General features: G+C 37.6%; 1 protein-coding gene across 1 annotated transcript in view; it reads left to right on the forward strand.

Moving 5' to 3' along the window:
• The window catches only part of CPED1 (cadherin like and PC-esterase domain containing 1), a 2,422,552-nt gene that overhangs the window by 2,206,464 nt on the left and 202,384 nt on the right, over positions 1 to 13,704 (forward strand). The window contains exon 22 of the mRNA XM_044087326.1: positions 8,595 to 8,741. Coding sequence (XP_043943261.1) covers positions 8,595 to 8,741 — 147 coding nt within the window. The remainder of the gene's footprint in view (positions 1 to 8,594; positions 8,742 to 13,704) is intronic.

Raw genomic sequence — 13,704 nt, forward strand, 5'->3', positions numbered from 1 at the left:
CAGATAGCTGTTCTTTAGTTAAGACAATGGTTAGGGCAATTAATTCTACAAAACTTGTCAGAGAAAAAAAGCTTTGCCTGGAAATCAGTGGAATAAAAGAGCTCAAACACAGAAAATTTAGAGACTTCATAGCATCGTGTTTTATCAGCAGAACAACAGCTGGTTATTTATCGTACTTCAACCCTTAGGGTTCTAAAAGCATTCAGTGAAACATATATTGAACACGGAATCATTGAACAGAATCTTATATTTGTTCCCTTTAGAGAAAGAAGAAAAGATTGTTTAGTCTGCAATTTCAACATTTTTTTTTTATTTTACAGTATTTCCTCTGCAGGAAACTCTAAATAGTGTCTGTTTGATTTCAGACAGTTTTGCAGCCGTATCTTTTTTTTGGGGGGGGGTCTGCAGGATTGGCTTTATAGATCTCCTTCTTGCATCCAACTGACCAATTTCTTCATCCATCTGGGCACTGCCCGCTAGCACATTCAGTCCCTGGTGAAGGTAAGAATCAGGTGTCAGGAAGTATGCCAATCTACTGAACCTGTGGGCCGTCCTATTGCCACCTTACCTGCCCTTGATAAGACAATAATGTTAGCACACATACCCAACCTCACAACTAAATAATTAACTGCTATGCCATGTGGGCTTGCTAAGCTCCTTGCTGCAGGTGATACACCTGCACTCCCGTATGTATCACCAACAAGGTGAACTGAGCTTCCTGCATACCCGAGATGGATTTGTGACCATGTACCACTCACTAAAATTCTCCCCTGCCTAATCCCTCCAGTGTCCATGGCTCTAATCAACAATGGGTCATCTGGGGAGCAGTCACTGCTTTATACCTCTGTTCACATCACAGGGTAGTTTTACAACTGTGCTTTAGCTTTCTTGCAGGTGCCATTGCTGCAATGTAGACTATTCACATTGAGTAAGTGGAATCCTTTTACAGATCACAATATTATGGGAGAATATAAGATTGAATGATTAGGGGACAGTGTACAAGCATTAAGGGTAGTGAGGTATAGATGGGTTGCTGGCTTAAGAGATACCATGCCTTGACATTTACATTAGTTCAAAGTTATAAACAAATTTTTGCACAGAATATGAAGAACTGATAAAGGGATAAAAAGAAAATTTGATGGGCTTCTCACAGGCTAGGAAACTCAGTTGACAGTGCTGGCTTTAAGCTGTCCCAGCATGGTCTCCCACTCTCAAAAGAAGACGCCATCATAGATGGGAATGCTGTTCATGCACAAAACAAATATTTTTTTTACAAAAATTGTCTGCATGAATGATGATAACAATCTGCAAACCAAGGACTTGTAGGTCTTTTTCGTCTATTTTTGCATGGGTTGTATTATCTGTGTAATTGTTGTCATTCCCTCCTGAACATGTGACACACCAAACACATGCTTTCTACATTGTATGAGTACAGACAGTTTTAAGGAATATTGTTTTATTGTACTGTGATGGGGATCTATGGTTTATATCGTGAAAAAAATTATAAAAATAATAATTTCAGACATGCTTTCTGTTTGGCAGAGCACTGTTAAGCCATGAAGTACTGATGTCAAGGAGAGAAATAAAATGTAAGTTGCAGCATTAAACTAAGTAGAAATAAGAGAACATTGATAAACTGCTTTACTCCTAGACAATACCTCAGAGCAATACTCCCAAACTGTAAGGCAGTACTAGACAAATTTATTGTGGAATAAATAGAAATGTTTTGTAGAACAGTAGGTAAGCTGCAAGTCTGAAAAGAAAATAACTTTATTATTATGTTAATTCTAAGAAAATAGATTAATAGTTTTAGTTCTCAAACTTGTAACCCCCTGCCCTTTGACAAGTTATAATTCTATGACGCATTGTTGATATTTTCGAATCCCCACGTATTCCCCAAGATTATTTTTGAAGAAAGTTAGTGCTAGTCTGAATAAAGTGGAACCTTATTCCTATTATCTTGGAAGGTCATGTGCCATGCCATATGTTTCTGACAAAACTACAGGCATATTTTCTACTATTTTATTCCTATTTAACATTAGGCTCTCCAATGTGGTTTTATTAACTATGTAAGAGATCTGGTATAGACCTTTTCTACAATTTGGTCCACAATTTATGACATTTTTAATCATGACCTTATCTTTCTTCCTTTCTTTTTCTTTTTTTTTTTTTCTTTCTTTCCTTCTATTTGTTTTTTTTTTTTTTTTGGTCATCCTTAACTCTGGTTGGAGCCTCCTTCATCATATACCTTTCCTCCTCATCTGTGACTCATCTTTGATACGTTCCTTTCTACAGGTCACTAATCTACATCCTGTCCATCATTTCTCTGGCATTCTTGAATCTGTACATTTCTGTGAAGCCTGCAATGTGAATCCTGTCTTAGCTGTAACCTTTATGTGTGCTTATTAGAATAAACTAAGAATGCATTAGTTCATTACTTCTAACCGTCATATAAATGAAATGAAAAACTAAAAGAACTGAACACCAGCAGCCTTACCAACTCAGAACTTTAATAACAAAACAAAAACGTGAAGATAAAAACAATCACGGTTTAGTGCTTTTATCTTCTATAAAAGACATCATCAGAACCATGAGACAGGAAGTGAAACCAGTTTTTAAAGAAAATTCCTAAACACACCCACAAAAACACCCAGTCAGGTGATGGAAACCACTAATACCCGGGAAAATCTTAAAGAGAAAGTGAATGCAGAAACAATAAAACTGTGTACACTATTTACAATTTAGAAGCTCTCGTTTTAAGCTCACTGATGATAGAAATGCCATCATTACTCCCTGGCAAATGCATGGGTTCTAATCTAAGTTGCCACAAAATTTCACAGTGCAATAATTTGTCTTCCAGTCCCCTGTGTATGCAATTGCTTGTACTTGTTCCAAAATAAAAACTTGAATCTTTTAAAACCTAAACAGGATAGAGAATGCCTAGCAAGGGTGCTCTTGCTATCAGCCTTCTGTATACCATAAACATGCTCTTAGATTCTTTTGTTGAGGGCATTGCTGGTTTTGCCTACATAAAACATTTGACACTGGGTGCACACCGTGATGTATACCGCTCTTTCAGAATAGCAATAAAACGTGCCCTCTTTTGCATGTTTCATGATAATGTCCACTAAGGGACCCATATAATTGTTCTCAATGTGACAGCATTGAGAACATCTCCCACATTTCAGAGTCATTGGTAGACTTGAAATAAGGTCTCTCCAATACATTTTTGATGTTAGGCTTCCTTTAGTATGATAATGTGGGCTGGCAGTTAACCATCTGCTGGGTCCCTTTGTCACAAGAAAGAACATGTCAGTTCTTACAAACATGCTCAATATTCTTAACATACATAGAATATTGAAGGATCTGTGCTTTTGACCAGCGAATTTATTGATGTCCTTCTGGTTAAACCCAGTAGAATTCACCAAGCCACACTTTATAATAGTCGCATACCTCTCCAGTCTCCTTTCCCGTACCGCAGCTTGAACGCTATCCTTGATTCCGCAACTTTCACCATTTTTATCACAACACACCTGGACACACCTGGATTTTTAAAACTGGAGACAGTAGAGATGTCATTATACCTGCACAGAGAGTAGCTCCTTCCAGTAATAAATCTATCGAGCCCTCCGTAGGAATTCAGGATTTCGCATTCAGTACTAAAGTTAACAGATGGCTGGACAATCTAGAATGTGGTCCATGTAAGGAACACATTCAATCTGCTGATGGACAATATTTAACACTGCAACAGCAGATTCAAACTTTAAAGAAAAGTTTATTTAAATTTAAATCATTGCGGCTTGATAATGTTTTTTGGGAGGAAGTGTGAAAGGGGGCCATGTCTCAAAGGGACTACAACTCTGGAAATTTCCACAGGGTGTTGTTAAGTATCCCCCTTTTCATTTTGAACTCCTAGACTTTTTTGATCATACTGGGTTGGAACTCTGTCAGCTTTGACGACCGTGCCCTGGCCCAGCAATCAAGGAGCCTCAATCCTCACCGCTAACACCAGGGATGTCGTCTCCTAGAAGAGGAAAGGATAACTAATACACACAGTAAAGGACAATTTCCGTTAAGTGCACACAGAGATCATAGTCAGTCTGGGGCTGGCTGCTCCCTTACTCACCAGGTCCCCAATAAGACTCCCCACTGGCACAGCTACAGGGTCCATGTCTCAGCCTAAATGGGCAAGCTAGAACCTCCAGTACCCTCTCTGTCCAACCAGCACTTCGTGTCCCTGCCCAAGTAGCTGACACAACACACACACACACACACACACACACACACACACACACACACACACACACACACACACACACACACACTTTGAGATAAATATTTATACAACTTCACAGACCCTCCCGGGAAAGGCTTTCACAGATTCTCCAGCTGTGCCCCTTTACCCAGACTATACAGTAGTAATTACTGCCACCACCCAGTTAGTAATATGAGCTACTAAAAGGCCCTTAAAAGGGTGTCCAATTATTACTGTGCGATATTAATATCCAATTGTAATGTGACTATACAGTCTAAGGCTTATTGGAAGGGCTTAGACAGTAAACACTAATACTATATAATGTACTCTAAAGCATGCTTCATCTCTACACAAAGCAGCCACAGGTAGAAGGTTTTAAAAATATTTAATAATAATAATTAAAACACAAGACAAATCTACTACACCACAGAGATATCTAAGAGTTCACTGATCACACAGAAACTTAAAATAATACAGTAGGACAGGTCTGGTTTCAAAGAAAAATACCTAATTAATCATTTCTAGCTTTAACTGTTCCTACAAGATATCACAGTGCTAAAAACGTACATGTCAGCATAAGCAGAGTACTGATAAGTTAGATGCCCAGATCAAAATGCTTCAGGTCGCTTGTGAGAAATAGAATTTAAAAACTACTAACAAACATGATTGCTGGGTCCCTCCCCAAATTATATCATTTTTGACACTTAGGTTTTCCCAGTTTTCATATTGCATCATCTTAACAACTGTTCTGAGTTCTCAGGGCACAAACTGCATTATTTAACAATCTAACACCTGCACAGAAACTTACAACAATAGAAGACATTTCACATGTATATACTAACAGAAACTAAAGCAATAAAGCACCTTCCAGATCTAAATTCTAGTCATAAACTTTAGCCTTAAAACAATGGGCATGAAATCTTCATCCAGCTGCCCTCGGCCCGAATTCTAACATGAAAGGATACAACATGCTTCACTGGGCCTGTACAGTACAATGTTGTCACATATTTTGCAGTTCCACATTTCACAGTGTTTTCCTAAATTTAAAAACACAAGCCTGTGTTTTACATTTATTTATACAGTTGATAGAATTATATATCAAATTCTATTTGACTAGGCTGGCAGCCTTCGCCCATATCTCCCCAATCGTCACAGAAAGTTTGGAATATCAGAATAGGACAGTCTACCCCAAACCTCCTGGCACAGGTACTAATGCATATGCCACCACTCACTGTGTTTTTGATGGAAACCATTAGCTTCCTGAAGTGAGCAATGATGGAGATGTCCCTTTAGGGGACACCTCCCCTCCTCAGAGATCAGAGAGACTTGCAAACAAGAAATTACCATCTGGACCAACCCCAGGTCAGCAGATGGGGTAGAAACGAACGAGAAAAAAGAGCAACCAGATGGGTGGATTTTGCCACTATAAGTGGTAAACACAGTGGAGGAACAGAGTGGAGTTGAGGACCAAAATAATAGTTAAGGCACTGTAAAATAAATTTCTCTGATTGTGGGATACATGGACTATGAGGAATGTATGTGCAATTTATTAGGAGACACCCAAACTTATAGTGTGGTCTCCCTTAATGAAATATCTATTGCATACAGAAGTATCAAGATTGCTATTGATGAATTGCTATTTGACAACATTACACATGAACTGCATGAGTTTCTTTCTGTTTTCAGTCCAGTGGTTCCCAAAATTTTTGGAATCCCAAAAGTGCATTTGAATGTCGAAGATCTTCCTTTAAGGTCCATTGCGGCCTCAGGTGGTGCTATTACAGAACCACTGGCAAAGTTTATTGATCAGAAACTGAAGAACATGTTTATTCCATTCCCACATGTTATCAGGGATTCATGGGAACTGCAACAAATTATGTCACATCAGTGTTGACAGTATTTCTTTATTTTTTTCACTTGTGATGTACAAAGCTTATTTTCAGTTATTCCTCATAAGGAAGGTTTGGAATGGTTTGGATAAATAGTTCAGAGGGTTGGGGGACTTTCAGAGCAAGATCAAGTACTTGTGGAGGATTTTATGGATATTGTGTTAAATAACAACTTTATGGCCTTTGGTGGTAAATATTATAAACAACTTACCGGAGTAACAATGGGGTCTGCATTTGCCCCATTTTTGCAAATGCCATCCTCCTCAAGTGGGAACTTGACACCCCTTTTAAGGTGCCATTATTTAGTGGTTGTCTGGGTTATTTTAGATATTTGGGTGATTTATTATTTGTGTAGAAGGGCACCAACAATGATTTATTTGGCATTGTTGGAGGTGATAGGGCCTAGTACCAATATTTTGAAGCTTACAAGACATGCATGAGTAAATGGGCATGCCTTTGTTGAAGGTTGGGCATCGAGCTGGCACCTAGGTGTTTTGTAAAAAAATCTACTGCCAATCATTAGCGGACCAGAATTCCACTGTGGCGACCCCTTACCGGGAAAAAGCCGAAAGACAAGCAAACATGCCAATTGGGTGTGCAGCAGATTAATTTTTAGATATTGATATCCAGAGAATAAGTTATGGTTGTTTAGAAACCTGGGTACATTGGGAAGCCTACCCATTGCAATTCATTTTTGTCTTTCATAAGTTGCCACCCTTTACACCAAAGGAAAGGAATTTTGAAAAGTCAATTCATCAGAGTCTCAAGGCTGACTTCTAATAATGCCACTTGTCTAGATGAAGTCTCAGTCCTTAAGAGCATGTTTTTAGACTGAGGCTACCCCATCTCCCTTTTGGACGATATTCAAGCTGAGGTATACGAAGGGAGAATGGAGAGGTATGCAGCTATTATAAAAGGTAGGCTTGGTGAATTTCATTGGATTTAACCGGAAGGACATCAATAAATTTGCTGATCAAAAGTGCATGATCCTTCAATATTCCCTGGATGTTAAGAATATTGAGCATATTATTTGTAAGAATTGGCATGTTCTTTCTTACGATGAAGGGACCCAGAAGTTGGTTAACAGCCAGCCCACATTCACATACAAAAGATACCTAACATCAAAAATTTATTGGAGAGACCTTGTCTTGACCTTGTTTCGAGACTACTGGTGACTCTGAAATGTGAGAGATGTCCTCAATACTGTTACACTGAGAACAATTATATGGGTCCCTTAGTGGACATTATCATGAAACATGCAAAAGGGGGGCAAGCTTTATTGCTATTCTGAAAGGGTGGCATATACCTCGATGTGCACCCAGTGTCAAGTGTTTGATGTAGGCAAAACCAACAATGCCTTCAACAAAAGAATCTATGAGCATGTTTATAGTATTACAGAAGGCTGATAGCAAGAGTGCCCTTGCTAGGCATTCCCTAACCTGTTTAGGTTTTAAAAGATTCAAGTTTTTTTTTTTTGGAATAAATACAAACAGTTGCCTACACAGGGGACTGAAATAACAATGTTGTGCCAACTTAGATTAGAACCCATGCATTTGCCAGGGATTATGATGGTATTTCTATCATCAGTTCTTAAAATGAGAACTTCCAATCTGTAAATAGTGTAAATAGTGTTATTCTTTATGTATTCACTGTCTCTTTAAGATTTTCATGGGTTTTAGTGGTTTCCGTCACCTGATTGCGTGTTTTTGTGTGTGTAAAACTGGTTTCACTTCCTATTTTATGGTTTTGGTGATGTCTTTTGTACAAGACAAAAGCGCAAAACTATGACTGCTTTTATCTCCAAGTTTTTGTTTTGCTATTAAGGTTCCGAGTTTGTTAAACCGCTGATGTTCGGTTCTTTTGTTTTGGATTAGTATTTACATCAGTACTTGCTTTCCTGCTTACTCTTGGAAAATGACCAAATAGTTTGTGTGTGTGTGTGTGTGTGTGTGTGTGTGTGTGTGTGTGTGTGTGTGTGTGTGTGTGTGTGTGTGTGTGTGTGTGTGTGTGTGTGCTTTAACTATATTATATGAATATTTGCAACAATGTAAAAATTATGCAGACATGCAAAAATTTTTCAACAACTGCTACTAAGAAGTCCATATAATTTGCACATAATATGTTTTCTTATGTTTTTCACTTATAGTCTGAGTTGTTTCTAGAAAGAGACAGATGACAAGACCACCACCTCATTTACAAAGTTAACTGATCAGCTAACACTGGGAGTGTTGTAATAATATTGGCTACTGATTTTTGTGCTTCATATACGCTAAACCTGCCTATTTCATAAACTCTGGTTATACAGCATAATGAATAATTATTATTCTAAGACTAAGAATTCAAAGAAATTAAGTTGTAAATTCTAGCTCTTAATTTACATACAATTAATAGTCTGAAGTCATAAACTAACTGTATGTTGACACAAAGTATGTTTTTGTATCTGAATGCAGTATGAAGTGCAGAATCTATGGGAGGAGAACCTGAAAATACTGTATACTGCAAAACAATATGGATACGAAGTTGTAGACACCTTCAGTATTACAGTGGGACGGTATAAAGAATTTATGCAGGGGAAATGTGCCTGCCACTTTCATGAGGTAAGCAGATACTGAAATCTTGCAGTATTCTTCAACAAAGCTTAAATATGAATGATCTTGATCTAAATACCTCACTCAAAATCTCTAGCCAGTTAGGTAGCGTACTAACTCAGATATTTCGGCAGTCTACATGAATCTGGCAATAGTTTTGTGCTACATTATTGAAGCAATATCATCAGATGTTACTGCAATGCATTGTGGGACTGGGAACAATGGTGGCAGAACTCTTGGGTAATGTCCTATATGTCCACCTGTGATGAAAATTAAGGAAAGAAGTAAATCTAACCAGAGTTTAAGGGTTTGTTGTGGTCATAGATAGCTATATATATATATATATATATATATATATATATATATATATATATATATATATATATACACATATATGTATATATATATATATATATATATATATATATATATATATATAGCTCCCAAGAGCCCAAGCCCATATATATATATATATATATATATATATATATATATATATAGGTCTACTGGAAAACACCGAAAATCCACTTGTTCGATAACGAACAGCGGATTTTCAGTTTTGCAAAAGTGCACTTCCGCGAAGAACGGTTCAACGAACTGTTAAGGAACACGGATGCCGAAGCACACTACAGTGGGGAAAAGGAGTTTGCGTGTTTCCCCACTGTAGTGCAATCTCGGAGTTGGTATATTTAAGTAGGGGGTGTGGGGGGCACAGAGGGGCTTGCCCCCCCTGCAAAAACAATGTTTAATAGTTTTTTTTATTGGTTCATTGAACCGATGTTCGCGGAAGTGCACTTTCGCTTAAGTGCACTTTCGCAGAAGTGTGGGTTTATCAAATTTCAAAGATGTGTGTTTTCGAAGTTATACAGTAGACCCATATATATATATATATATATATATATATATATATATATATATATATATATATATATATATATATAGATTCACTTCAGAAGCTCGAAATACTGAAATCTCAAATTTCAGTATGTCGAGTCCAAGAAGTTTAATCCACAAAACGAAAAGTAAAAACTGCAAAATTCAAAACCTCGAATACCGGAAGTTTTGAATTTCACGGTTTTACTACACACACACACACACACACACACACACACACACACACACACACACACACATGCACACAGACACACACGTGCACACACCATCCACCACACAAACACACTATCGCTCTACTACATGAAAGAAGGGGAGCAAGCCCCCCTGCACCCCCCACACCCCCTACTTAAATATTCTCAGTCCGTGGTCGCACTACATACAAACACACACAAAACACCACCACACAAGCTACTTTCTCTGTGCACACACATATCACAGCAACAAAATACACTGATACACACCACAGCCCCTACCCAAACCCCTTAACACACACGCACACACACACACACACACACTTAACTGAATAAATGACCATAGCGGAACTTTAGAAGTGCAAAATTCAAAACCTCCGGTATTTGAGGTTTTGAATTTTGCGCTTCTAAACTTTCGCTTTTATGTGGATTCGGAGCTTCTGAAGGGAAGCCATATATATAGATAGATGGATAGATAGATTTGTTTATCATTACTAACCAGATGTGAGTGCTTGATGGTGGAATATCTATTTTCAGGCACAGTCTCATGCAATGTAATTATATACTTTATGCCAGCAGTATATCAAATGCCAGACAACATGGAAAATGTCAGTGACAACAGGGAAAATGTGAACGTTAATGAACATTAAATTGTGGGTCTATACAGTAACTGAATAGCTTCGTGGAACATCTGTAAACAGTTAGCAGTGAAACCTCCATACAAGACATACTTGGTTCCAGTTGAGTAAATGACTGTTATCAAGTAGCATTGGAAAATAATAGGGAGTGCGTGTGAAGTATATTCTATGATTAGAACCAAGGGTCTTTGGTTAAAGTCCAGAGGTAATAAATATGTAGACAAATGTCAATGCCAAAGAGTATTTGAATGTGTTACTGCAATGCAATTATTTAGCCATGCAGAGCCACTATAGTCATAAATGATGGGTACCCACCCTGTGAACACTTGGTGCAAATGGTTAAGTTTTATCAAGGAACATATGTAGCTAATAGCAGGACATATGAATAATATTCTGAAATTAAATTCATTAGACTGTTAGAGTGTGATTAGAGCAATAAAATGTGTGTTGCCCATACCTCTTAACTTTCCCTGATTTTTAGTGATGTTCCTGATTTGGGCTCAAAAGTTCACTATATCCCACATAAAACTGGAAATTTGGGGAGAAAAAGGGGTGGATTACAGTTAATAAATAAGGACAATAATTAAAGTTATTGACGTATTTTACATGAGAAAATGCATGCTAATTCACATTATCTTATTCTGTCAATCTCTTAAGTTAGTTACAATAATATTTTAAAAAGTGTCCCAGAACCTGATTGTCCCTTATTACTTGTGAATCTGTCCCTAATTCTGGAGGTAAGAATTTGAGAGTTAGGTTGGTACTACATTAAAAGTGAGGCAACGATGAAAACTCCACAGACAACAGTTATTAATGAAAATGTGAGTGCTAATTAACTTCAAAATGTGGTTCTGCATAGTAATTAATTAGCTATGTAGAAAAGTCTTTCAGCTTTTCCCGGTTAGGGGTCGCCATGGCAGAACTCTGGTCCACTTATAATTGGCAGTGGATTTTTACTGTGCCAAGTTGCCAGCCCAACGCTCAACCTTCAAAGAAGGCACACCCATTCGTGCACGCGCCTACCTGCATGTCTTTAAATGTCATTCGACCATGGGGAGGACATGCTGACTCCAGACAGAAGGCACTCCAGACGGGAATCAAATGGGAGAACTTCTTGCTGGGAGGCGACAATGCTAACCGCTGCACCACCACAGCCACAAGTGAGGTGACAATGCTAACCGCTGCACCACCACGACCACAACAATTAATTAGCTATGTAGAATATCTATAAAAAGAACAAGTGAGACCCCCAGCCCTGTGTAGATTTGGTTACAGTTTAATAAATGGCTTAGTATTACTATGTAGAATATCTGAATAACATTAATGCATTTGAGTGGTGTTCTGAGAGTACAATATAGAGAGTGTGATTAGCGTTTGATTAAAAGGAATGCAAACAATTGAGGTTCACAAAACACTTCAGGGTAATGGAAATGCAGTAAAAATGAATGTCGACAAGTTAATGTTAGAAAGCAGAACACCACAAAAGGCAATGACCTGCTAGGAGACAGTATTACTGTTCATTGTATTTATTAAAGCACCAAGTAATGACCTAGATATTTTTCTTTTCTGTCACTACTTTGATCATTTGATGAATTTCAAGGAAGTAAGAATTTAATGTTAAAAGATGTATATCAAATAATTTGAAGGTATATAGCCAAAGTGCTTTTTTTGCTTTTTAGTTTGCGATAACAAGAATTTTACCAGTTAAATGATTCTTTGATTCCTAATCTATTTCAGCCATTTTTAATACAAAATCTTTATAAATTGTTTTTATTAAACCACGGCCCATATAAATTTAGTGTATCCCTGTGTAACATCTACTAAGGAGTAACATTATGTGTGTCCATACCTCTGTAACATCTACTAAGGAGTAACATTATGTGTGTCCATACCTCTGTAACATCTACTAAGGAGTAACATTATGTGTGTCCATACCTCTGTAACATCTACTAAGGAGTAACATTATGTGCGTCCATACCTCTGTAACATCTGCTAAGGAGTAACATTATGTGTGTCCATAGACCTTCATGAACATATTTTTGTGCATGTGGAATGTTGCATCCATTAATGTACTGTGGACAGACTCATAGCCAGGCTTAGGCATAGGCCCACTAGGCGGCTGCCTAGGGCTTCACTCTAGCAGTGGGCCTTTTCCAGTAATCTGGATGGTATAGGTATGCCAGGATGGGGGCACCAAGTGGTGGGGGTGCTGTGTAGCCCTTTTGCGTAGGGCACCAGTTAACCAAAGACTGGTCCTATATACACTGCATGCTTTCCTTCAGCTATCACCACTGAGGCTAAAGTTTATTGATTAGCCTCAGTGACAAAATCATGAGGAAAGTGGTATTTTTCAAAAATTGTTATTAAAAAAGAAACAGAACATTGTGCAACACATACTGTGGTGGCAAGGTACATTTTTTATGAAATAATCACTTTAAGACTATTTAAGTCCAGAGTTGTAATGATATCTGGATTTATATGTATGTATTCATAGGTATTACTATTCGTTATAAAGGTAAAACTATGGTATGTTCATTGTAAAGAAGTCATCAGAACAGTACTAATCACTGTGTCAAGGACCGTGTCAGTAAAAGAGTGCTGTGAAGGCTGGGTCCCCAAAAAAAGATAGGGTTTTGTCCACCAAAGAAAATTTGATAATATGTAACAATATCACAGCAAAAACAAAATGTGTACAATTTCATCAGGAGACTCAAATGGCTAGCTAGATCAAAAACTTTGTAAGAGTAATGCATACATCTACAGAGATAAGATAATTATGCATTGTGACAGTTTTCAGTAATTAATGACTGGAACACAATATTAATGAAATGCCATTTCATGGAAGATGTTAAGATGGTAATGGTCTGGTGATGGCTGAATAAGCAGCCATTTTGTTGATTAATGAAATGCCATTTCATGGAAGATGTTAAGATGGTAATAGTCTGGTGATAGCTGAATAAGCAGCCATTTTGTTGATTAATGAAATGCCATTTCATGGAAGATGTTAAGATGGTAATAATCTGGTGATGGCAGAATAAGCAGCCATTTTGTTGATTAATGAAATGCCATTTCATGGAAGATGTTAAGATGGCAATAGTCTGGTGATGGCTGAATAAGCAGCAATTTTGTTGATTAATGAAATGCCATTTCATGGAAGATGTTAAGATGGTAATAGTCTGGTGATGGCTGAATAAGCAGACATTTTGTTGATTAATGAAATGCCATTTCATGGAAGATGTTAAGATGGTA

The sequence above is a fragment of the Protopterus annectens genome, chromosome 11.part0, assembly GCF_019279795.1.
Source record: "Protopterus annectens isolate FY-2018-M chromosome 11.part0, PAN1.0, whole genome shotgun sequence".
Lineage (NCBI taxonomy): Eukaryota > Metazoa > Chordata > Ceratodontiformes > Protopteridae > Protopterus > Protopterus annectens.